Source organism: Nerophis lumbriciformis, linkage group LG18 (genome assembly GCF_033978685.3).
Source record: "Nerophis lumbriciformis linkage group LG18, RoL_Nlum_v2.1, whole genome shotgun sequence".
In the NCBI taxonomy this organism is placed as follows: Eukaryota; Metazoa; Chordata; class Actinopteri; order Syngnathiformes; family Syngnathidae; genus Nerophis; species Nerophis lumbriciformis.
This window is the reverse complement of record NC_084565.2, coordinates 34,262,208-34,288,853: the sequence shown is the minus strand read 5'-3', so window position 1 is coordinate 34,288,853 and position 26,646 is coordinate 34,262,208. Positions and strand designations below refer to the sequence as shown.

The following is a 26,646-nucleotide window of genomic DNA, read 5'->3' as shown; positions in this document are numbered from 1 at the left end:
TGCACAGCAGGCCAGCAGTTAGCCGAGTCCGATGTTGAGGCACTGAGTGACGTGCCTCGACTGGCTGCTGTTCACCGCACCGTCTCTTCTCAGTATTTGAACGGCAAATGTGAAAATTCAGCGATTTTGAATACAAATAATCTAAAACTGGTGAAGTTAAATGGAAAATAACTTTATAGTATAATCACTGGATACATTTAACAATTTAATATATATATTTTTTTCTTTTTACATTTTTTTTCTTTCCATGGGGCCTCACCTGCCTCGAGTGACTGCACGTCACTGATATATATATATATATATATATATATATATATATATATATATATATATATATATATATATATATATATATATATATATATGTATCAATTTAGAAATACTTTCGGCCTGCAGGGCTTATCCAACCACAGCACCATTCATAATAACCACCTCTTCCTCCCTCCTAGCACAGATGTAGCGTTTTCTCTATGGAAGCAGTCAAGCCTTAGCAGGCTAAAGAACTTATATATTGGTGATGTCTTCGCTAGTTTCAGTGAACTGTGTGAAAAATTTGACCTACCAAAATCTTACCTATTTTGATACTTTCAGGTTCGTAATTTTGTTAAATCAAATAGTCTCTCTTTCCCTAATACTTCACCTAATTCGCTAATTGACTCAATTTTAGATAATCCCACAAATCAGAAAGGCCTAATCTCCAAAATCTACATAAATGATAAATAAATGATAAATGGGTTGTACTTGTATAGCGCTTTTCTACCTTCAAGGTACTCAAAGCGCTTTGACACTACTTCCACATTTACCCATTCACACACACATTCACACACTGATGGAGGGAGCTGCCATGCAAGGCGCTAACCAGCACCCATCAGGAGCAAGGGTGAAGTGTCTTGCTCAGGACACAACGGACATGACGAGGTTGGTACTAGGTGGGGATTGAACCAGGGACCCTTGGGTTGCGCACGGCCACTCTCCCACTGCGCCACGCCGTCCCACATCTTAATATCCCAGTTTGGTAAAACGTCTCTTGATAAAATCAGAGGGAGTTGGGAAGAAGAGCTTGGCAGATCTATAGATGATGGAGATTGGGATTCTGCCTTAACCCGAATTAACAAGAGTACATCCTGTTCAAGGCTTAATTTAATACAATTTAAGGTTGTCCACCGTATTTATTTCACTAATTCCAAACTCTCCAAAATATACCCCAATATCTTGGATACTTGTAACAGATGTTACATGTCACCTGCAAACATGACGCACATGTTTTGGTCTTGTCCCCATTTGCTGGATTATTGGACAACTATTTTCAAACACCTTGCTAAGGCATTGGATTTAAATCTGACACCATGTGCAGAAATGGCTATTTTTGGGACGGTATCAGATCCCCAAATAAGGAGAAAATTTAAGGACAGTATCGCTTTTGCATCCTTATTAGCACGGAGGAAAATTTTGCTGGAGTGGAAGTCACCAGTCTGCCCCAAAGCCTCCTTATGGCTTAAAGACCTTATGATGTATTTAGATCTGGAGAAAATAAAGTTCAATCTTAGGGGGGCACCAGGGAAGTTTTATTCTGTTTGGGGCTGTGTGGTTGACAACATAGCTAAATTAAAGACGCTACAGGACACATGAAAAGTTCACCTTTCATAAACCAGCTTCCTCTTTTTTTTCCCCCCTCATTGTATTTATTTTATTTATATTTATTCCGGGTGTATATTTACTATCTGCCTATGTTGAGAAGAAAGTGATGTACTAATTATTTTCCATTTGTGACTGTACCTTTAATTTATGTAGGACCTGGGGGGTGGGGGTTATGTGTGTATGGGGTATGTGTTGGGTTGCAGTTCTTGGAAGTGGGTGGGAAAAAAGGGGAAAATGTGATTACTGTTTTATTGTATATTGTAATACCTGTCAAATTTAATAAAAACATTTATAAAAAAAAAAAAAAATATATATATATATATATATATATATATATATATATATATATACTGTAGATTTTTTGTTAACATGTTAAAGGTGTTTAATAAAAACACAAGCATGTTTAACACGTAAAGATTCCCTTCTTTCATGAAGACAAGAATATCAATTGGTGCATTACCTTATTATTATTGCATTGATTGGAATCAGATAGGATTCACATTAGTGCTGATAAGTTCCATTACTTTGAATTTACATTGTGGAGGGGAAACAAATCCTCCTCTCTCCAATACCAACTGAAAGTGGTTGGTTTTGAGCTTCTTATTTGATCAGCTTCCATACTCGTTTTATACCCTTTACAAAAAATACACAGGAATTAACTCCATAGCTTGCGAGCTTGTCTGCGTTAGTTTTCTGAGGCTCTTATTTTGTTAAAGCGGGCATGATGGAGCAGCACTTTTATTGTGAAGACAGGAACTGTGCTGTCGGTCTTTACACTTTTGACGGCTGGTACCGAGAGAATCTGTTGAGATAAAAAGTGCCTCTTTCATTCCTGCCGGTCTTTTTTTTCCTTCATACTAAGTTCGCAGCAGCCAGCGTCATCTCATAAGATCCTCGGATGCCGTGAATGTCAACCAAGTGACGTCATAGTGAAGATTGATTGATTTGTTTTTTAATACCTCGTGATCGACTGACACATCCTTCGCGATCAACCTAATGGGCACCCCTGCATGTATGTCCTCACTGTGTTTGAATGAATTATTTATTATAAAAGTCAAACATATACAATGGTGTTACCCACCAAAAAAATACTTTTTTACCTTGTTTGCTGCTCTTAAATATGCAAGATGTTTTCTGGTCATGTGCTGCTTTATCAATGTAGTACTACTGTGAAATGCCAGCTCGCAATGTCTGTCGGTTTCACTTTTAAATGTTCACAAAACCTCTCTCATCTTCTCCGGGGCCTTTTCTCACTTTCCACTTTGCCGTTGTTTTTCTGAGCCATCTCTCTCTGTCGGCACTCAGCGAGTCCTGCCCCCCCCACTCACTCACACACACATCACTAATAGGTGCACTCCTCTCATTAGAGCTAGAGTAATACAATGTCCGAGTATTTCACTCAATGAATCAATCATTGGAGCAATATACAAAATCGATGCTTTTTTTTAATCAAATTAATCAATTAATCACTGCATGGTTGTGACCAGTGAGAACACAATAATTCAGACTCACCGGTGAGGACAGTCTTTACAGATCTTCTGGTCAGAAAAGATTCCCTGAAATGTGTTCTTGAAGATTTGCTCTCGGCCCATTTTCTAGTGGAAATAAACGCCGTATTTATTACCATACCATACCAACTTTATTTATAAAGCCCTTTAAAAACAACCACAGTTGAAGAACAAAGGGCTGTACACCACAAAGAAATAGAGGCAAAGGACAGACTAAAAAATAACATTTAAAACAGATGTAAAATACACATTGAAAAAACAAATACAAATTACCCTAGAACAATTTGTTAGATAAAAAGCAGTTAAAAAGTTAAAAACAGTTAAAAAAGTTAAAAACAGTTAAAAAAGTTAAACAGTTTAAAGTCTCATGCTGGGTTAAAAGCCAGTGAATAAAAATGGGTATTAAAGGGGAACATTATCACCAGACCTATGAAAGCGTCAATATATACCTTGATGTTGCAGAAAAAAGACCATATATTTTTTTAACCGATTTCCGAACTCTAAATGGGTGAATTTTGGCGAATTAAACGCCTTTCTATTATTCGCTCTCGGAGCGATGACGTCACAGCGTGACGTCACATCGGGAAGCAATCCGCCATTTTCTCAAACACATTACAAACACCCAGTCAAATCAGCTCTGTTATTTTCCGTTTTTCCGACTGTTTTCCGTACCTTGGAGACATCATGCCTCGTCGGTGTGTTGTCGGAGGGTGTAACAACACGAACAGGGACAGATTCAAGTTGCACCATTGGCCCAAAGATGCGAAAGTGGCAAGAAATTGGACGTTTGTTCCGCACACTTTACCGACGAAAGCTATGCTACGACAGAGATGGCAAGAATGTGTGGATATCCTGCGACACTCAAAGCAGATGCATTTCCAACTGGACTGGACAGATCAGCTTTCAGGAAAAGAGAGCGGATGAGGGTATGTCTACAGAATATATTAATTGATGAAAACTGGGCTGTCTGCACTCTCAAAGTGCATGTTGTTGCCAAATGTATTTCATATGCTGTAAACCTAGTTCATAGTTGTTAGTTTCCTTTAATACCAAACAAACACATACCAATCGTTGGTTAGAAGGCGATCGCCAAATTCGTCCTCGCTTTCTCCCGTGTCGCTGGCTGTCGTGTCGTTTTCGTCGGTTTCGCTTACATACGGTTCAAACCGATATGGCTCAATAGCTTCAGTTCCTTCTTCAATTTCGTTTTCGCTACCTGCCTCTACACTACAACCATCCGTTTCAATACATGCGTAATCTGTTGAATCGCTTAAGCCGCTGAAATCCGAGTCTGAATCCGAGATAATGTCGCTTTCCCATGCTGTTCTATCCGCCATGTTGTTTGTATTGGCATCACTGTGTGACGTCACAGGAAAATGGACGGGTGTATATAACGATGGTTAAAATCAGGCACTTTGAAGTTTTTTTTAGGGATATTGCATGATGGGTAAAATTTTGAAAAAAACTTCGAAAAATAAAATAAGCCACTGGGAACTGATTTTTAATGGTTTTAACCCTTCTGAAATTGTGATAATGTTCCCCTTTAAGAAGGGTCTTAAAAGTAGCCAAAGAAGGGGCCTGTCTCCATGATAGCTGGTACATGATGCGCAGATTGCTTCAGTATTTATTAAAATACCTTGAGATGTTCGTCGAGCTGGTCCACCAGGCTGGTGAAGAACTCATAGGCATCTTGCTGCTCTCGTACGTACAACTCTTTGTTCCACATCTTGAAGATCTAAAACACAATGGTCAAAAGTCCCGATGATACACAATACCAGAGGAAACAGTGCTTACCAATAGGAACGGGCATCGAAACGCAAATCCATAAAGGCACCAGTGTTGACTGAACGGTAGTAATCGGAGCGAAAGAAAGAAGTAGCTAACAGTGCTTCATTTCATAAACGGCAGATGCAAGGTGCTTGAAGATGATGTTGTGCAAGTAACGTCTTATAAATAATGTAGCGTTCCGACAGAAGCACACAGTATTGCCACTACACAGAACATCTTTTTTATGCACCAAGTACGGTCACGGCGAGCAAGGTGCATTCATGAACCCGGGAATTGTTGGCATCAAACATTACACATTTTTTTTGCACTTTATTTATTTTCTGTATTGTTGCCAGTTTTGCTGCAACAATTTTACAATTTGGGTTTTTGGATGTTTTACCCAGTTATTTATTTCTATTATTGAAGCATTTTGTTAATTACTAGTGTTTTTAACTTGAATGTCACATACTGTACATATACATACATACACTCATGCATATAATCACGTTTCATCAAACATTTATCTGCTTTCTTTTGTATTTCAAGTTAACATTACCTACTGTATGTGTAGTGTTGCATTTGAAACAATTGTATTGTTGATAATTGAGGTAATTATTGTTATTATTCATTATCAATAGTGCTATTTCTATTGGTATTTGTATTGCTCCATTTGTAGTGTAATAATGTTCATTGTCATTTCATTATTATTAATATTTATTTCACCAACTGCTTCTTTGCTATCACTTTTACAATCATATTTGTACATATCCTATTTGCTGATGTTGTTCTATTGTTGTTGTTTGCAGTTGTCGTTGTCTCTCTGTCTTATCCCCCTCTTGTCCCCGCAATTTCCCCCTCTGTCTTCCTTTTTTTCCCTCTTTCTATCCCCTCCAAATAATAATATAAATCCATTTAATAAAGTCAAATACAAATAAGGCAACAAGAGAAGTATCCCACACTAGATCTTCCACACCCCAAGGCGAAAGTCCACGTTGTGGTCAGGGACAACGCACGCAGTATGTCAAAAGCTACGATGGAGTTTGGTGTGGCTAGTCTGCCCTGCATGGCGCACACTTTGCAGCTTGCAGTGAGCGGAGGTGCCCTGTCTCAACGCAGCATTTCAGAAGCTCTGGCTGACTGGTAGGCCACTTCAAGCACTCACCACTAGCTTGCAGCACATTTTTGTTACCGGTACTCATACAAATACGTTAGAGCAGGGCAGATTGAGCCCAGTTTATAATCTCCTGTTATGCAAGTATACCAGGCAGTCTTGCACTAAAGGAGGACTATGTTATTGTTTACGTCATTAATCTAGTATACTCCGGACTGAAGCTGTGTGCCTTCATTGTTTTTGTAGCTGTTGTTTTGAGGCATGTTTAAAAAAAATAATGCACTTTGTAAAAGTCAAAGTATAGTATTTCCCATCTCAGGGAGAGGATGTCCCAAATTCCAAGCTGCTGTTTTGAGGCATGTTAAAAAAAAAAAATGCACTTTGTGACTTCAATAATAAATATGGCAGTGCCATGTTGGCACTTTTTTCCATAACTTGAGTTGAAGTTGTTCTCTTTTTTTGGAAAACCTTGTTACATTGTTTAATGCATCCAGCGGGGCATCACAACAAAATTTGGCATAATAATGTGTTAATTTCACGACTGTATATATCGGTTGATATCGGAATCGGTAATTAAGAGTTGGACAATATCGGAATATCGGATATTGGCAAAAAAGCCATTATCGGACATCTCTAGTAAATATGCAAGCAATTGCTAGTTTTGGTTAAGTCGACAACCACTTGTGTTGACGCCAGTCAGCCAGTCCAAGGGTTCTTGCGCATAATCGAGTTCCGGTCTAGTTAATTGCTAGTAAAATACACTGACAAATGCATTATTATTGAATTCAGTCTAATTACCTTCCAGAAATTCTCTGGGACATAGTACTGCAGCTTGCTCTCCATCAAGTGACCGAACAAAGATTGAACCTGGTAAAAGACACTCTCCTCGGGCTGGTCTGTGTCATCTTCGATGGACAGAAAAGCCTTTGAACGAAAGAAAACACACAATGAACGTTCACAACTCCCAGCATGAGTGTCATGTTTACCTCTGTTAGGCCCGGCTGCATGTAAAGCTGCTGGAAAACAGCATTCATGTAACAAGTGGCGCCGCCATTTTTCAGGCCAACAAAGCCGGACACTGAGCGGCTCTCTACAGGGGGAAGATACTGACATGGCGAGAAAAAGCGTTAGTTTCATTGTTTAGTTATTAGCAAGAGGAATATGCAAATAGCGTCTTACATCAAACTCTTTACAGAGCGAAGGGTCAGATTGGTGGTGCATGGAGAGCAGCTCTCTGGTGATCAGGCGCAGGTTGGAGAGGGAGCTGTCGGCCAACATTACCAGAACCTCGTAGGCCGCCAGGCGGCTGCTGGCGGTGCTGCACCTGAGGAGGACAATGGAGGAACATAATCTTCGAATACTCTATGTCAGTGGTCACCAACATTTTCGAGCCCAAGATCCCTGGTTTCAGCCAAAAGCCAAAGCAAGATCTACCCCTCTGTCAACTGTGTATGTGTGTGTATATATATATATATATATATATATATATATATATATATATATATATATATATATATATATATATATATATGTTTTCAGTTATTTCCCCTTTTTTTGTTAAGTGTATAACTCCACGTGTTCATTCATAGTTTTGATGCCTTCAGTGACAATCTACAATGTAAATAGTCATGAAAATAAAGAAAACGCATTGAATGAGAAGGTGTGTCCAAACTTTTGGCCTGTACTGTATATATATGTATTATTAGCTGATGTCAACATTTTTTTTTCCTCACTGTGCTTTTTGCTGGTTTTCCAATTATTGCTAGTGTTTTTTTTTGTAATGTGCCAAGGGCCAATGACAAACGAGTGACGGGCCACTGATGGCCCCTGTGCCGCACTTTGGCCACCCCTGTTTACTGTTTTGGGCACACTGTTTATGGTCACTATAGTCTTAGTACTGTAGTATATGTAGTTCATGCTATGGTCACATAAGGGATGCGAGTCAGCTTACGTCAGGGCCGGAAGAAGTAAAATCAGCTGTTCGCCTCGCAGGTTTTTCGTGTTTAATTAAGAGGGGATGAACAGGGAAGTCCTTTTTTAGCTGTCGGCTTGTTTTTTTTTTTATATATATTACTGCCTTTGCACATGTCAATTTTGTATGCACAATAAATCACCACAAAACCCGCACTTTGGAGCAATGTTCACGGACTCTAGTATTTGGCTTGTTAGCTTCTCGTCGCAGGTGAGGGATGATGATCGTGGTTGAGGGAAGAATTGTTCGATGTTGGATGTTAGAAAATGTCTGATGCGTTGCAGCAGTTAGCTTTAATGTATTGTTGCAGCTCGATGATTTTTGTGCACGTCATGCCATGTGCGTTTGCGAGACGAGTGAGTGAAGTGTTTGGCCGTGCTCGGGAGTGTGGCCGCGGTGTCGAGAGCGGCTGGATGTGTTCAGGGGTTAAAATGCATGCCTGTTGACAGGTCTGTTGGTCTCATATCATATTAATTAGGGATGTCCGATAATGGCTTTTTGCCGATATCCGATATTCCGATATTGTCCAACTCTTTAATTACCGATACCGATATCAACCGATATATGCAGTCGTGGAATTAACACATTATTATGCCTAATTTGGACAACCAGGTATGGTGAAGATAAGGCACTTTTTAAATACATTTATAAAATAAGATAAATAAATTAAAAACATTTTCTTGAATAAAAAAGAAAGTAAAACAATATAAAAACAGTTACATAGAAACTAGTAATTAATGAAAATGAGTAAAATTAACTGTTATAGGTTAGTACTATTAGTGGACCAGCAGCACGCACAATCATGTGTGCTTACGGACTGTATCCCTTGCAGACTGTATTGATATATATTGATATATAATGTAGGAACCACAATATTAATAACAGAAAGAAACAACCCTTTTGTGTGAATGAGTGTAAATGGGGGAGGGAGGTTTTTTGGGTTGGTGCACTAACTGTAAGTGTATCTTGTGTTTTTTATGTTGATTTAATTAGAAATAAAATAAAATAAAATAAAAAAATAAAACGATACCGATAATAAAAAAAATTATACCGATAATTTCCGATATTACATTTTAACGCATTTATCGGCCGATAATATCGGCAGGCCGATATTATCGGACATCTCTAATATTAATACATTTTTTTCCTAATATTTTCGTGACTGGTATATTACGATCGACGGGTTGGCGACCCCTGCTGTATGTAATCCAGGCAAAAAAACAAAACAAATAAGGAATAGAGACTTGGCGCCGTACTTGGGGTGGAAGTCGTGGCTAGGGGCTGGGGAGGCGGTGGAGTTGGAACTGTTGATGATGATGCGTGAGGCTCGGAACAAGAAGTCATCCAACAACTGCTGGATCAGTGAAGGACCTGTGGAAAGAGTAAAATGTAGTCATGTGTGGTGTTTCCGTGGGTACCAGTTCTATTGTACACTTACACTACAGCAGTGCTTCTCAAATATTTTCTATTACGCCCCCCCTAGGAAGAAGAAAATATTTTGCCACCCTCCCACCCCCACTGTAACTATAAATAGTATAATTTGTCTTTAAAACTGTTATAACTACACCTCAGCATAACACTGTCAGCTTATTAACATTAAATCATATTCTGGTACGGCAAAAAAAGTGTGTTCCCCAAGGTGACACGGGACCCCCTGACAACGCACCGCGCCCCCCCAGGGGGGCCCGCCCCTCTATTTGAGAAGGACCGCACTACAGGGACATGTATTCAAACACTTCGTAATAATTGAATTAATCATTTAGGCTTAGTTCTGTTAATTTCCCGTAAATTGTAACCTCACAAGGACATTTCTGATAAAATCCTTTAAGGTAACATTGTAGGAACAGTTGGGGAAAAACACTTTTCCACAGTTTACAAAGAAAAGGCTCCTTTGATCAGATTGGTGTGGGAAAACATCTTAAAAATGATCCAAAATCCAAAACCTTCCCAGAAGTGTGAAGCAGTTAAAGTCGCAAAAAGATGGACAGACTCGTTTTTTCCCTTTCAATGTCACGCCCTGTAAGAGTAACGGCCAGGTGTTCTAATACTTTTGTCCACAAGTACAAGCGTACCAAGTAGCTCCTTCTCAGTTCCGCAAAGTGAGAGTAAGGTCTTGATGAGCCGCAGGTGTCCGGCCAGGAGGATGTTGTCCGCCTCGCTGGTCTCCATCGCCGAGCTCCAGCTGGGCTCAAAGTTGTCCAGCCAAGAGATTTCATCCTCCAGCATGGAGGCGCTGCTGACTTGCGACACCTCCATTTCTGACGCTGCATGGGGTTTAGGGGAATAAGATAAGGAAGCGGCAGAGTTATTGTGGAACAGAGTGTGGTGCCAGTGTTTACCACAGTTTGACAATATACTGTATTTGTAGCAGCGGGGGCGTGGTGACGATATGACGTCATCGTATAATTACCATATTTTTCGGACCATAGGGCGCACTGCCAATGAGCGGGTCTTATTCAGGTCTATTTTCAAACAAAAGGCGCACCGGTTCATAAAGCGCGTTAAAGGGGCCATATGCTTTGTTTCTAAATGTAAAACACTTCCTTGTGGTCTACATAACATGTAATGGTGGTTCTTTGGTCAAAATGTTGCATAGATGATGTTTTACAGATCATCTTCAAGTCGCTTTCTGACAGTCGCGTCAGGATGTGCCGTTTTGTGGGCGGTTTTATTTACGTGCCTCCACTTCAACAGCGTCTTCTCCCCGTCATCTTTGTTGTAGCGGTGTAGCGTGCAAGGATGGGAGTGGAAGAAGTGTCAAAAGATGGAGCTAACTGTTTTAATGACATTCAGACTTTACTTAAATCAATAACGGAGCAGCATCTCCTCATCCGTGGCTCACTTCCGCAAAAACAACACCGGAAATGTGTCCCGTGAAAAACCATCCAACCGGAAGTCTCTAAAAACTAAAGTTCCGTGGGTGAATTTTGTAAACCCACTACACCGGTAGTTTTTAGCGCTTCCATAGCGAGATATACGTTAGAACTTTACGCTACTTTATATTAGAAATGGCAACAGCGGAGGATGAATGCCCCATAACAAGAAAATAGAGAAAAAGAAGAAGCTTATTGACTACGGTGTCGGCACGGACTACAATGGTGGACGCGCAAACATTTTCAGGACTTTCGTAGATCCCAAATACACATCAGCAGGTACCAGAAGGTAAGAAAAGTTGGTTTTGCATAGTATTGTAAAACAAAACGCCAGATAATATGTCTGCTAATAGGTGCCATTTTGCGGTCCTTATATACACACCATAATAATACTCGTATGTTGGAGAGTACGACTGACTACGGTAGCTGTAATACTCCGACAATCCATCAAGCGGTGCAGCTTCATAACTTACCAAGGTCGTACTAAAACATTTTTTACAGATTTTTGAGCGCCGTGTGTAATGTTCTATAATCTCAGTGGAACATTTTTGGTGTTGTTTACTGGCGTCAGCTTGCAGTCTACACGTACCTCTTATGTGTGACTACCACCCTTATTACACCATGTTCCAAATAAAATAGCTTCAAGGTTGGTAAGCACAATCAGAATTATTTCGTACATTAGGCGCACCGGGTTATAAGGCACACTATTGATTTTTGACTAAATGAAAGGATTTTAAGTGCGCCTTATAGTCCGAAAAATACGGTAACAATGACACATGTACTTTAAAAAAAAAAGAAAAAAAGACAAACCTGTGTTATTAGTATGAACATTTTTTTTCTTGTTACATTATACAGTTTAGCTGTATTTTTCAACCATACAGGGTTAAGTTTGTGCTTTATGCCGCTAGCTTAATGCTGACATACAATGGACAAGCCCATTGACAGGCTAACAAAAAGTAGCATTGCAAAACTTCTCCAAATGTTTAATAAATGAGATTTTAATGGAATCAAATTAGGCTAAAACATCAAATGCATTTATACATACAGACATATAGTCACCAAACTGAAGCGAATATTGACCGCTAACTTTGTACTAATAGGCCAGTCTGCTGCTCTCTGCACTAAGTGTGTGTGTGTGTGTGGTTGTGGTTTGGTATGTATGGTCTTGTGTATCCACATTACAGGAAAGGCAGCACAAGGCATTAAGCTTACTTGTCAGATCATCCAGTAGCTGACATCGTAGGTCAAAGTACTCCGTACATTGTGACAGCAATCTGATGGTGAAAAAGAACCAACCACATGAGAACGCCTCAGCAATTTTTTTTTATCACTTTTCGTCCCAAAAACTACCTCTGGTTGACGCCTCTCATGACAGAGGTAGGACTCCACAATGGCAGCTGAGCGGTGAGGATGACCGAGAGCAGGAACAAGTTGGGCTTCTGCACGTCGGGGAAGGCTGACGTGTCCGACTGGCTCAGAGTGTAAAGTTGGTCGCAAGCTACGCGGCGAATCTGAGGGAGGCATGGAAGCAAAACTCATTTTTGATTGCAAGTATTTTTTCTTAACACATCTGTTTTCTGTGTTTTTGATCATCGGCAGCATTTGTAGGCCACATTTTCATTTGCATTTTCAGTCCTTTTTATTACATCACAAAATTAAAAGGTGTCCAAAGGAAGTAATAGACAAATGTCAAACAAAGGTTTTAAAACGAGTCCATATATGCTATATTTTTATTTAGAATTAAAAATTAAAATAGATAATAGATTTACAAACAATATTATGAATACATATACAACTGAAATGTGAACAACTGTGTACACATTAACATATGTTTTGTACCGTCTGTTATTTTTTAATGAGTAGATAGGGGCGGCCTCCAAAAGCCAAAGGACTACTTCTATTAGCATTATTTTCATTCTTGAACGATACACAACCCTCCAGCTTGGTGGCAGCACTGCTCAAATCAACAGGCTCAACCAGGAAATATGGCCAAGTATACATACATAAGCCTTCAGTTTACCAGTATTGAGGATATAAATAAATATGTCAGGTTCTCTTTGGGTTTTAAAGGCCTACTGAAACCCACTACTACCGACCACGCAGTCTGATAGTTTATATATCAATGATGAAATCTTAACATTGCAACACATGCCAATACGGCCGGGTTAGCTTACTAAAGTGCAATTTTATATTTCGCGCGACATATCCTGCTGAAAATGTCTCGGTATGATGACGTCGCGGATTGTAGAGGACATTTTGAGACAGCATGGTGGCCAGCTATTAAGTCGTCTGTTTTCATCGCAAAATTCCACAGTATTCTGGACATCTGTGTTGGTGAATCTTTTGCAATTTGTTCAATGAACAATGGAGACAGCAAAGAAGAAAGCTGTAGGAGGGAAGCGGTGTATTGCGGCCGACTTCAGCAACACAAACACGGCCGGTGTTTCATTGTTTACATTCCCGAAAGATGACAGTCAGTTTACCTTTGGCCTGTGGAGAACTGGGACAACAGAGACTCTTACTAGGAGGACTATGAGTTGGATACGCAGACGCGGTACCGTGAGTACGCTTCCAAACATTTGATCGCTTGCCCGTACGTGCGTGCCGCTATGTGCATGTCACGTACGTAACTTTGGAGACTTTGGGGAAATATATGTGCTGTATGAACTTTGGGGAGGTGAACGGTACTTTGGGCTGTGGGATTGAGTGTGTTGTGCAGGTGTTTGAGTTGTATTGGCGGGTTATATGGACGGGAAGGGGGAGGTGTTTGTTATGCGGGATTCATTTGTGGCATATTAAATATAAGCCTGGTTGTGTTGTGGCTAATAGAGTATATATACGTCTTGTGTTTATTTACTGTTTTAGTCATTCCCAGCTGAATATCAGGTCCCACCCGCCTCTCACAGCCTCTTTCCTATCTGAATTGCTCCCACTGCCCTCTAGTCCTTCACTCTCACTTTCCTCATCCACGAATCTTTCATCCTCGCTCAAATTAATGGGGAAATCGTCGCTTTCTCGGTCCAAATCGCTCTCGCTGCTGGTGGCCATGATTGTAAACAATGTGGGGATGTGAGGAGCTCCACAACCTGTGACGTCACGCTACTCGTCTGCTACTTCCGGTAGAGGCAAGGCTTTTTTATCAGCGACCAAAAGTTGCGAACTTTATCGTCGATGTTCTCTACTAAATCCTTTCAGCAAAAATATGGCAATATCGCGAAATGATCAAGTACGACACATAGAATGGACCTGATATCCCCGTTAAAATAAGAAAATCGCATTTCAGTAGGCCTTTAAATTCAGGGTGTTTGTTAACATGTTTTTGTCTCTTCGATGGGTCATGGCAGAAAATAATTGGGAATCACTGATCTCTTTTTTGTAGGTTTTTAAAGAAGAAAAAAAAAAACGCTTTAAAAATGCAGCTAATGTGAGTCAGCCTTCTAAAACAACGTCAAAACCGTCCATCAACGTTTTGTATACACGCTGCAAGTATATATATAATGTAGTAACAGACACGTTCAGAACAATATGTAATATGTACCATATTCATCATATTTTGAACATTTTAATCATTTCCGGGACTAATTTCTTCGGCGCATTGATTTCTGTTTCAATAGTAGCACACTTCCGACTTCTGACAACAAATGTGTGCTCCTACATCCGGAAACAAACCCGTGTGTATTTTCTAATCATGGCTGACTTGGTAACAGACAACAAAGATGGCTATTTTTGGAAAAATTAGGATTCACAACTTTATCTTTTTGAAGCTGAATATACAGAGGATGAACTACTGCTTATAGAAGCCAGCACAAAGGAAAGGTGAGACGGAGCAGACGGAAGCCTAGACAGTGAGGTCGGCGTGACTTTGTCACGATGTAATTGTAGAACTTGGAGCCAAGCTATGCCGACAGAAATGGAGTGCTTATCCAAAATAAATAGAAAAAAACATCTTGGGCCAGCTGGACCAAACAGACAAACTCACTCACTCCATCGAGAGAGTAACTATGATATCGATCTTGATACAAGCAGCACATCATGCTTGTTATTAAAACTACAGTACATATGCTGTCGAACTTGCTCTGTACAAACAAAACATGAAATAAGATACTGTAATATGATTGTTCATGTTTTTCAGTCAGTACAGATTGGTGTCCTATCGCATTGCGTTGTGCATTCCAAACTCAAAAGCGATTCAGCTCGCTTCCCTCTAGCCGTAGCTCGTGCACGGCTATTACCGTTGCATAGTGATGTGTTACTACGCTGGAAAAAGAGTTATTCTGTGTTCGCTCTTACAATAACAATGTTGCTACACCTTGGATATTTTACAGGGTATGGAAGTATCGTTGCTGTTTTTTGGACGCATTTTTAGAGTGGTTTAGGGGTAGAATGGATTGATTCAATTAGCTGCATTTCTAGCCACCTAATACGAGCCGATTACAAATTAGAATGCAAAAAAAAAAAGGATATGTGAACGATAGGCAAAATTCCCAAAAAAAGGCCAATTCCCCTTTAAATTTTGATAATTTTACTTATCCGTGCCATAGTTTATGTTGTATGTATAAATGTTGTAAACATGATTTTTATAGTGATGTGCATTTTACTGCTCTTTTATTTGATTTGCTTTGTTCAATGTATAATGTTTTAACAGTCTTTAGGCACGCAATTTTGAAAAACGGGGAAAAATAGCTTATGGTGCATTGGCAGCAAAGTTGATTCATGTACTGTCCCTTTCAAATAAACCTATAAATACATAAAATACACACTGTCAATTAAAAATGTTGTGTTTTTTGTTTGTCTGAACATTTATCGATCATGGGGCGGTATAGCTCGGTTGGTAGAGTGGCCGTGCCAGCAACTTGAGGGTTCCAGGTTCGATCCCCGCTTCAGCCAACCTAGTCACTGCCGTTGTGTCCTTGGGCAAGACACTTTACCCACCTGCTCCCAGTGCCACCCACACAGGTTTGAAAATGTAACTTTGATATTGGGTTTCACGACGTAAAGCACTTTGAATCACTACAGAAAAGCGCTGTATAAAATATAATTCAATTCACATATTTATGTGTGAGAAATAAAACTAGAACTAAACCATAATCTATATAAATTGGGTTTTCTTTGGTATTAGAGTTAGTTTGTTCATTTATTTTGGAGAAGGTCTGGATAAAAAAGTACAGATGCATTGGGGCCATATGAGTCAAAGCTAAGGTAGTGAAAAAGCTTGCAGAGCGTGGATTGTAGCACCACCTGTTGCTTTGGCTTTTGTGCAGCATTATGCATAATTATGCATTTTCATTGTAGACTCATGTAAATGTCTTTCGTGCGGACATACCTCTCCACTGGGAGACCCCAGCAGTACATCAATGATGAAGTCGTTGACTGAGGGCAGGTTGTAAAAAGAGGCTATGAAAAGAGAGCAATGCACACACAGGTTCATTAGGCACACAAGCCAGAGGTAAGTGGAAGTGACGAGAATGTTGGTGCTGGCGTGGTTTGGTCCTTACATAGCTGCTGACAGCGTAACTGCAGACAGGTGACCAGGAGCGACAGAGCCTCCCGGGCGATGATGGCATCTTTTATGGAGACGCTCTGCTGTCGCACGCATATCCCAGCATGCAGTGCCGTCGGCGTGCTCTCTCCCTCGCTGCTGGAGCTGCAGTTACTTCCTGCAATCATACACCAAACATTAGTTCACCCCCTCCTCCTGGTAATTACCGTGGAACCTCGATTTACCAGCCACTCTATTTGCGAACTGTTCGATTTGCGAACATTTCGATCGAGCTAAATATGCCTCAGTGTGCGAACCATGTCTCTCGCTGGCTCAATTTGAGTCCCAAAAAGACAACAGACCAGCGTGGAAAGGAGGAGTGAATCGCTGTGGAGTTTAAAAAAAAGGAGGAGTACATTAAGTGCGCTGACAAGTATGGAAGAATTCACGAAGCAGGCTTCGTACTAGAGATGTCCGATAATATCGGACTGCCGATATTATCGGCCGATAAATACTTTAAAATGTAATATCGGAAATTATCGGTATCGGTTTCAAAAAGTAAAATGTATGACTTTTTAAAACGCCGCTGTCCGGAGCGGTACACGGACGTAGGGAGAAGTACAGAGCGCCATTAAACCTTAAAGGCACTGCCTTTGCGTGCCGGCCCAATCACATAATACCTACGGCTTTTCACACACACAAATGAATGCACGCATACTTGGTCAACAGCCATACAGGTCACACTGAGGGTGGCCGTATAAACAACTTTAACACTGTTACAAATATGCGCCACACTGTGAACCCACACCAAACAAGAATGACAAACACATTTCGGAAGAACATCCGCACCGTAACACAACATAAACGCAACAGAACAAATACCCAGAACCCCTTGCCGCACTAACTCTTCCGGGACGCTACAATATACACCCCCCGCTAAAACCCCCCCAATCCAGCCCACCTCAACCCCCTCATGTCCCAAATTCCAAGCTGCTGTTTTGAGGCATGTTATAAAAACATTATGCACTTTGTGACTTCAATAATAAATATTACAGTGCCATGTTGGCATTTTTTTCCATAACTTGAGTTGATTTATTTTGGAAAACCTTGTTACATTGTTTAATGCATCCAGCGGGGCATCACAACAAAGTTAGGCATAATAATGTGTTAATTCCACGACTGTATATATCGGTATCTGTTGGTATCGGAATCGGTAATTAAGAGTTGGACAATATCGGAATATCGGTTAGCGGCAAAAAAGCCATTATCAGACATCTCTACTTCGTACCAAAGCAAGTTTGATTTGTGATGAGACCGGACTTTTCTGGAAAAAAATGCCAGAGCAGACTTATTTCACAGCGGAGGAAAAGACAGTACCTCTTTTTCAGGAGCACCCGAGCGCGCGCACACACGCACGCAACCCCCCCCCCCCCCCCCCCCCCCCCCCCCCCCCCTCTCCCTGTCTGCTGCTTTCTCTTCACCTCCTTTGCCAAGGTTGATTTTATGTTTTTTAAATGTTGAATATTTTAGCAATCACCTCCCAGGGAGTGAACAAGGGGATGGGTCAAATGCAGAGGACAAATTTCACCACACCGAGTGTGGGTGTGACAATCATTGGTACTTTAACTTTAATATGGTTGTTAAAGTTAAGGATTTTGGTGATTTCTGATCATTTGTGAGACCACTAAAGAGACTTGTGCGTGTGTTGCCAGAGCAGCGCATGTTGTTTTAGCTTGTTAAGATAGAGATTATTACCCCCTTGTTATGTTTGGTTGATATACAGTACCGTCTAGCACTCTTATATTGTGTTCAAAGTGTCCAAACCTTAACTAAAACATGGAATTTTTGTCAAGGCTGGAACCCATTATTCATATTTACATTGTTTTTTATGGAAAAATGTGCTTCACTATATGAACTGTTCAAATTAGGAACCCCATTCAAGAACTAATTAAGTTAATAAATCGAGGTTCCACTGTAAGTTTTTTTCCACCCATGTGCTCGCTCTGTTTTACCTGTGCTGCAAGTGCGAACTCCCTGAGGTAGAAGTGCACCGTGGGTCTCTCTGATTGGCTGAGGGCTACCAACCAGATCCAGTCGCCCTGCAGCCGCCGCCCATGTCAGTCGCATGAAACAGGCCACGGTGGATGTGAAGTCGCCGACCTCCATAGTCTGGAGGGAGCACAAATGTTGCAGATGAAGTTAATGACGGCCTCATGTTGCCATTTTTGTTTCCTTACCTGAATAGCCACGCGGGCAGCAGGTATGATCTCCTCCACCCTGATGGACGAGCGCTCCGACAGCGACATCTGCCTGTAGGAGGACTTTTCCGGAGTCGCACAGAGCGAGAGCTGGCGCCCGCTGCGGCCTGCGTTGCGGAACGGGCGGGACGATAGCGCGTCGCCATCACGGATGATGTCATCGTCCAGCGATGCGGGCATGCTCTGGCCAACCAGAAGGAACCTGCGGATACAACCAGTTGAGGATGAGAGAGTCTGCAAGGCTGCTACCCAAGACGTCACCACAGAGGTGTGCTGCACCTGGCCAACTGAAGGCAGATGGAGTAGACTCCTTGTCGGGTCTCGTAGTCCACCTCTGATGGGATGGAGTCTCTTTGCATCACATTCACCACCAGACTGCAAGCAAACGAGAGGAGAGAGTACTGTTAGGGCACGAACAAAATACAGACATACGTTACAGATTACTTTGTACTTACCTGAGGCCTCCTGCTTTGAGGAAGTTCTCGCAGAAGGACTTGCTGCTGGTTTTAGCCATCTCGTCATCAGACGTGGGCATCAGTTTGGAACTCAACACCTAAAACAGAAATGGTCTTGTTTGGTTTAACAATATATCTATTTGTTAGGTACACCACACACTCCAAATAAATCAATAGAGCTGTATCAAAACATCAGTGCTTAAGTTTTGATTGACACCTTTTGACTAATAAGGTATAGCAATATTGTGGATCCAATATTACATTTATAGTGTTCCCTCAATTATCATGAGGTAACATTCCAGTATGTATGTGTGTATATATGCACATACGTCTATATACATGTATATATGCATATACGTATATAGATATACTAGGAATGTGGGAAAAAAATCGATTCGATTTCGAATCACGATTCTCACGTTGTGCGATTCAGAATCGATTCTCATTTTTCAAAAAAACGATTTTATTTTTATTATGTATAAAATAAATTTTTTTTTTTTTTTTAATTAATCAATCCAACAAAAAAATACACAGCAATACCATAACAATGCAATCCAATTCCAAAACCAAACCCGACCCAGCAACACTAAGAACTGCAATACACAGAGCAATTGAGAGGAGACACAAACACGACACAGAACAAACCAAAAGTAGTGAAACAAAAATGAATATTATCAACAACAGTATCAATATCAGTTACAATACATAGCAGTGATTAAAAATCCCTCCTTAACATTATCATTAGACATTTATTAAAAATTAAAAAAAAGAACAATAGTGTCACAGTGGCTTACACTTGCATCACATCTCATAAGCTTGACAACACACTGTGTCCAATATTTTCACAAAGATAAAATAAGTCATATTTTTGGTTCTTTTAATAGTTAAAACAAATTTACATTATTGCAATCAGTTGATAAAACATTGTCCATTACAATTATAAAAGCTTTTTACAAAAATCTACTACCGGTACTCTGCTTGCATGTCAGCAGACTGGGGTAGATCCTGCTGAAATCCTATGTATTGAATGAATAGAGAATCCTTTTGAATCGGGAAAAAATCTTTATTTTTTTTCTCTTATTTTTCGTTTTTGAATCGAGAATCTTTTTGAATTGAAAAAAAAAAAATCGATTTTGAATCGAATCGTGATCCAAGAATCGATTTTGAATCGAAATATATATATATAACCTACTTAGTGGCCTAGTGGTTAGAGTGTCCGCCCTGAGATCGGTAGGTTGTGAGTTCAAGAGTTCAAACCCCGGCCGAGTTATACCAAAGACTATAAAAATGGGACCCATTACCTCCCTGCTTGGCACTCAGCATCAAGGGTTGGAATTGGGGGTTAAATCACCAAAAATGATTCCCGGGCGCGGCCACCGCTGCTGCTCACTGCTCCCCTCACCTCCCAGGGGGTGATCAAGGTGATGGGTCAAATGCAGAGGACAAATTTCACCACACCTAGTGTGTGTGTGACAATCATTGGTACTTTAACTTTACTTTATGTATATATATGTTTATATACGTATATATATATATATATATATATATATACATACATATATGCATATGCAGCACACACACACACACACAACTGTAAAGATCTGCTGTACAGTTTGTGTTAGGATACAAAAACTCAAAATAATGTCTGAATGCTAAAAATGTTATGACAGTCCACCAAAAACAGTTACAGTTTTGTACTGAATTAAACACCCAGAATGTAAATGACAATACAGAAAGTGTAATTTACAATATACCTATGAACGATAAAACACTGAACATTAACAACATATAAACGTCAGTCATCTTTTTTTTTACTCCTCAGACCACCTCCTCGATTGATATCCTTTACAATCAAGCAAAATATTACAAGAATGCAACAATCACAGCAAAATATGAACGCAAAAGGTGAAAAAACACCTACAATCTGATATAATATCACTTTTCTGCAGAACTTTGTGGTAAAAATCTGTTTCGATGTCTGTCCCTGACACTCGCGTCTTCGGTCTGGCAATTCTGTAAACAAACCCAACCTACTCTGCTTTGTGCGTCGTCGGCCTGGAGTGGCTGTTACATAGATTACCTTAATAACCCGTAGATCAATCAAAAACCCAGATTCCAACCATTGAAATATTTTTTATAGTTCAAGACTTACGGTAATTTGAAAACAGCACTGCACATCATAATGGCGGCTACAGTTTCGACGTTAAAGGTCTAAAAAGATTTTGGGAAACGTTCGGCGGGCCGGTTTGAAAATCTTAACGAGACGTCGTTTTACAAAGTCTGTATAAAAGTCTTTAAAAACAGTTTTTAGGAATACTGCACAATATTTTGGGTCTCCAAGTATGGTGTCGGTCAGGGGTTATTATAACAGGTTTAAAACATTTTTTTCCCACGATTTTGCTGAAGCTGCTGCACGTCCTTTGAAGTTTTCTAGTGCCACTGATATAGCATCAATCAAAAGGTCAAAATTAGTGAGTGTGTGTGTACCTCTAGGTTGTAGAGCACTCTAAATGTAGACATGCCCGGGGCGGAGGATCTGAACAAGGACTCCAGGATGGAGGCAGCACTGGGCTGCTGGTGCTGCTGTTTGGAGGCCATGGATGGAGAGCGAGAGCCGGTCCCCGCGCCGAGGGTAAACAGCGTCTTCTACAAAAGACAGAACAAACAGGGATGAGAGGCGGCAAACATGCATGGGTTGAATCTAATGAGACTGCAAAGACTGGACCTGATGGCTCCACACGCTGGATTCTTTGGGAACAAAGTTGTCGAGAGCGTCCTGCACCTCCGGGTCTGTTGGGATGAGGAGGAGCAGCTTCCTCACACGCAGCGTGATCCTAGGAGGACAGCAAACATAAATCCCAATAATAAACATCTGCCAAGTGTTCTCTTGATGAAAGCAGGTGTTTGATACAACTTGTAGAACGTGGAAGTTCTTTCTCACCTGGATTCATCCAAGTTGGCCAGCTGGTATAGCATCTCAAACACGTTGCACACCAACGCCATGACCACACCGGGAAGAGACTTCTCCTGGTGGGAGACAATGGTATTAGAACCAACTCAGGTGCCCAAGCAAGTCCTCTTTTGGTCGTACCTGCTCCAGGGCGTAGGCAGAGTTGAAGACGGCCGAGCTGGAACTGCTGGAGGCGGAGGCCGACGACTCGGAGCTGCCCGAGGGCGTGCCCGTGCCCGAGCTCTTCACCGTCAGGCTCTGCTCGTCGCTAAAGCCCAGCTGGGACAGCAGTTTCTGGTCCCGATTCATGGTCAACTAACACGAGGTGAAGGGACACCGAAGCGGGATCGAATGAGAGAAAATAAAAAATAAAAGCAGGGATGTTGTTTCACGGTTGTGTTTCCCCTGCCACTCGGACGGCGCTTTAGGCCAAATGGAGATGGCGGCACTTAGAATAATTGACATTGGCTTCAGGGGAAACACATGACTGGGAGAGGAGTACAATACTTGAATGAGGGAGTGACAGATAAAATAGTATCTTTAAAAAAATAAAAGAAGAACACAGAGCTCCTATCAGCTACAGTCATTGACACGTACCACGCTATCATTGGCAAAGATCTGGACATTATCCACCGGACAGCTCAAGTGCTCGGATATCTTCCACCGGATACTTCCTATCGTCTCATTACTGTGGGTCTGCAGACACAAAAGACGGGGAGAAACAGGAGAAAGAGAGAGCGCTATTTCCTCTGGAGATGCTAATCAATCAATGTGGATTAGAGTACCTCTAAGGTGAACGTGTCTTTGGTTGACTCGTAGGTTATGTGAAGAGTGACGGGGTGTCCGTTGAACGAAGCCCCGTGAGGTAGAATTGTGCGAGGAACTGAGTATAGATCCTGCAAAAAGACAGTAATCATTGCTCTTACACACACCCATGCATGCATGCACCATACTTGCCAACCCTCCTGATTTTCCCAGGAGACTCCCGAATTTCAGTGCCCCTCCCGAAAATCTCCCGGGGCAACCATTCTCCCGAATTTCTCCCGATTTCCGCCCGGACAACAATATTGGGGGCGTGCCTTAAAGGCACTGCCTTTAGCGTCCTCTCTCACCTGAAACCTTCACTCCTTAACAGCCGCACGCTGTCCAGGCGTCCGCTTTTCCTCCATATAAACAGCGTGCCGGCACGGTCACATAATAATGTAGCGTTGGGCGGGTTTAACAATGGTCTTTCCTCAAAGATGTCAAGAAATGCTGACACGTTTTATGATCTTTTAACTTGTGTAATGATAACGTTAATTTCAAGCACACAAACACACAAGTGAATGCAAGGCCTACTTGGTCAACAGCCATACAGGTCACACTGAGGGTGGCCGTATAAACAACTTTAACACTGTTACTAATATGCGCCACACTGTCAACCCACACCAAACAAGAATGACAAACACATTTCGGGAGAACATCCGCACCGTAACACAACATAAACACAGAACAAATACCCAGAGGGATGTCCCGATCCAGGTTTTTGCACTTCCGATCCAATACTGATATTGGTTTTGCACTTCCGATCCGATACCGATACTGACCGATACCGATACTGACCGATAATGGCCTATCCGAGCATGTATTAAAGTTTAAAGTTATTTAGCCTACTTAGTTGTCAGAATCATGTTGAAAAGGGTTTTAGTACTCTTGATAACAACTAGCCAGCTGAATTAGGTGAGTTTGAATAATACACAATGGTTGGTAACAAGAAACTGACCTGTTTATTCAAGGATAAACAAAAATAGACAAAATTATACATGACAAACAGAAATGGCATCATTGAACTAGGGCTGGGCGATATGGCCTTTTTTTAATATTGCGATATTTTAAGGCCATATTGCGATACACGATATATATCTCGATATTTTGCCTTAGCCTTGAATGAACACTTGATGCATGTAATCACAGCAGTATGATGATTCTATGTGTTTTGATTGATTGATTGAGACTTTTATTAGTAGGTTTCACAGTGAAGTACATATTCCGTACAATTGACCACTAAATGGTAACACCCCAATAAGTTTTTCAACTTGTTTCAGTCGGGGTCCACCTAAATTGATTCATGATACAGATATATACTATAAGATATATACTATCATCATAATACAGTCATCACACAAGATAATCACATTGAATTATTTACATTATTTATAATCCAGGTTGTGGAGGGGGGCGCCTGATGTAAGTGTCAAAAAGACAGCCAAAAGAGTTTGATATGTGAATAAATCTAAAGTTAAAATATAGGGTAGAAATGCACCCATTTGCAGGAAATGTAGTCTTGATTTACAAAATGTTCTTTCAAGGCTTGCATGTCTACATTAAAACATTCTTCTTCATACTGCATTAATATATGCTACTTTTAAACTTTCATGCAGAGAAGGAAATCACAACTAAAAAAATCACAAATTTTTTCATACGGTGTTGATCTGGAAATTTTTGCCTCGGCATTTTGATGGTGTGGACGTGTGGCACCGAACGGAGATAAGCGTCTCGACAAACGTTATATTTGAACAATGATGACGAAAACTGTTTTCTCTGTCGTGTCCGTGTGTCGAAAATTGTTATGCGCTTATTTTTTTATTTGATTTTGTGCGTGGCATATAATTGCTATGCGCAGAGGACGTTTAAACAGTGCGCAATTGCACAAGCGCGCACCTTAGAGAGAACGTTGGTCACACGGCTGCGCTAGCATCACAGCTAACGTTAGCCATGCTGCTACCTCTCTGCTCGGGGAGGACGTATACGTATGTGACGTATGACGTGACAGTATGTGACGTATGTCGTGACAGTATGTGACGTATGACGTGACAGTATGTGACGTATGTTGTGACAGTATGTGACGTATGACGTGACAGTATGTGACGTATGTTGTGACAGTATGTGACGTATGTCGTGACAGTATGTGACGTATGACGTGACAGTATGTTACGTATGACGTGACAGTATGTGACGTATGACGTGACAGTATGTGACGTATGACGTGACAGTATGTGACGTGTGTAAGAAGGTGCGCTTGCTGTCTGTGAGAGGGAGACACAGAAAAGAGTGAGATGAGCCTGTCGTGTAATGCCAGCAGCTAAAAGCAACTGCGTGAGAATCCACAGACCTTTGGATGTGTTGAAGGTGTGCTGGAAAATGCGGAACGGAAATTAGGGAGCAGCAGAAAAGTGGAATGTACTATTTAAATAGGTGCGTTGGAAAACATGGAGTGGAGTTTTTTTTAACTGGATCTGGATCGGCATTTTCCCATGCCTTGCCGATACGCATTTTTTTGCAAATATCGGCGGCCGATCCGATCCAAATATCGGATCGGGACATCCCTACCTTGCAGCACTAACTCTTTCGGGGCGCTACAATAACATCTACGGCTTTTGGAGCTCAGTGCACAACTGCACACACAACAAGAAGGAGACAAAGCAGAAGAACGAAGAAGAGACATGGCGACAACGAGTAAGAAGAAGAAATACGCTTGCAAGTTCCAAATTTATTGGAAAAAAGAATTTCATTTCATCCAGGACAGCTCGAAGGGGAAGGGGTATGCTGCCAGCACCTCAACCCCGCAACTACACCCTCAACACGCCCCTGCCCCCCATCTCCCGAATTCGGAAGTCTCAAGGTTGGCAAGTATGGCATGCACGCATACACACACAGAATGACAGAGGACGAAGAGGCGGGGCCTACCTCTATAGTAATGACGTAGCGCTCGGCTAACAGCAGCAGTCGCTCTATTATAACCAGCTTAGTGGATCTGGAGAAGAACACAGGAGGAGATTCAGTAAGATTGGGATCTAGTAGTGCTTATTCCAGAGCTTTTAAAAAAAAATCTAAACTGTACCTGGATGGCGATTGTACAGATGTGGCCACCGTCGGCATGGCGGTGGCCGTCAGCATCTTGGTGGCTCTAGTAACGGCGTGCGTCAGAGTAGGGCCACCCAGGGCCGAGCTGGCTGCCTGATAGGAAATGAGTGATTTTTTTTTTTTTTTTGCAACAATCAGACATTAAAAGTAATGTGGTGCACAATTCTCACCTCTAGTCTCTTGTAGCAATCAGCAATGAACTTTTTGTGCAAAGACACCGAATCCTGCGAGGAACACATGTTGAGGTCAAAGAAACACATACTTAGCGCCAGCTATAAAGTCATTAAAAGACCACAGAGAGCACCTTTGTCTACAAACAAGCGACAGCAACTATCTAAATAGCTACATGACTTCTTCTAGAAATCTAAAGTGTCATAAAACTCTACATAGCTCAGTAATGAATAGGTATCGGAACATGTTAAATGAGATGTTTTTTATATTAAATTCTTCTATTGAGTAGCCTGCATTTGAATTAAACCTAAAACAGCTTGTATGCACATAAACATTTACATTTTAAGTGAATAAAACCTCAAATATATCATAACTCTATCATTGTTTTTATTCTCTTTTTTCCACTGTGGATTATCGTCTAAATTTAATCGGAACATTCTTGGAAGGTTACCTATAAAATAAAATACATCTTTGGGTTGATATGTAAGAAAAATGTACAACCTTGGCTGAAGCAAAAAAAGACATTAATATGAAAATAAGGTGACCCATACTTTATTTTCA

At 41.0% G+C, this 26,646-nt stretch overlaps 1 protein-coding gene across 2 annotated transcripts in view; it reads right to left on the bottom strand.

Annotated features, from left to right (window-relative positions):
- Nucleotides 1-26,646, bottom strand: part of usp24 (ubiquitin specific peptidase 24) — a 126,754-nt gene that overhangs the window by 24,583 nt on the left and 75,525 nt on the right. For both annotated transcript variants that reach the window (XM_061978188.2, XM_061978189.2), the window contains 24 exons: nt 26,085-26,138; nt 25,892-26,007; nt 25,738-25,804; nt 22,797-22,907; nt 22,609-22,707; nt 22,153-22,326; nt 22,003-22,088; nt 21,787-21,895; nt 21,549-21,707; nt 19,062-19,159; nt 18,886-18,981; nt 18,586-18,808; nt 18,361-18,517; nt 16,365-16,526; nt 16,193-16,263; nt 12,220-12,380; nt 12,082-12,143; nt 10,069-10,260; nt 9,253-9,367; nt 7,204-7,348; nt 7,011-7,130; nt 6,823-6,948; nt 4,783-4,881; nt 3,151-3,233 (listed from right to left, as the gene is read on the bottom strand). In XM_061978188.2, coding sequence (XP_061834172.1) covers nt 3,151-3,233; nt 4,783-4,881; nt 6,823-6,948; nt 7,011-7,130; nt 7,204-7,348; nt 9,253-9,367; nt 10,069-10,260; nt 12,082-12,143; nt 12,220-12,380; nt 16,193-16,263; nt 16,365-16,526; nt 18,361-18,517; nt 18,586-18,808; nt 18,886-18,981; nt 19,062-19,159; nt 21,549-21,707; nt 21,787-21,895; nt 22,003-22,088; nt 22,153-22,326; nt 22,609-22,707; nt 22,797-22,907; nt 25,738-25,804; nt 25,892-26,007; nt 26,085-26,138 — 2,885 coding nt within the window. The remainder of the gene's footprint in view (nt 1-3,150; nt 3,234-4,782; nt 4,882-6,822; nt 6,949-7,010; nt 7,131-7,203; nt 7,349-9,252; nt 9,368-10,068; nt 10,261-12,081; nt 12,144-12,219; nt 12,381-16,192; nt 16,264-16,364; nt 16,527-18,360; nt 18,518-18,585; nt 18,809-18,885; nt 18,982-19,061; nt 19,160-21,548; nt 21,708-21,786; nt 21,896-22,002; nt 22,089-22,152; nt 22,327-22,608; nt 22,708-22,796; nt 22,908-25,737; nt 25,805-25,891; nt 26,008-26,084; nt 26,139-26,646) is intronic.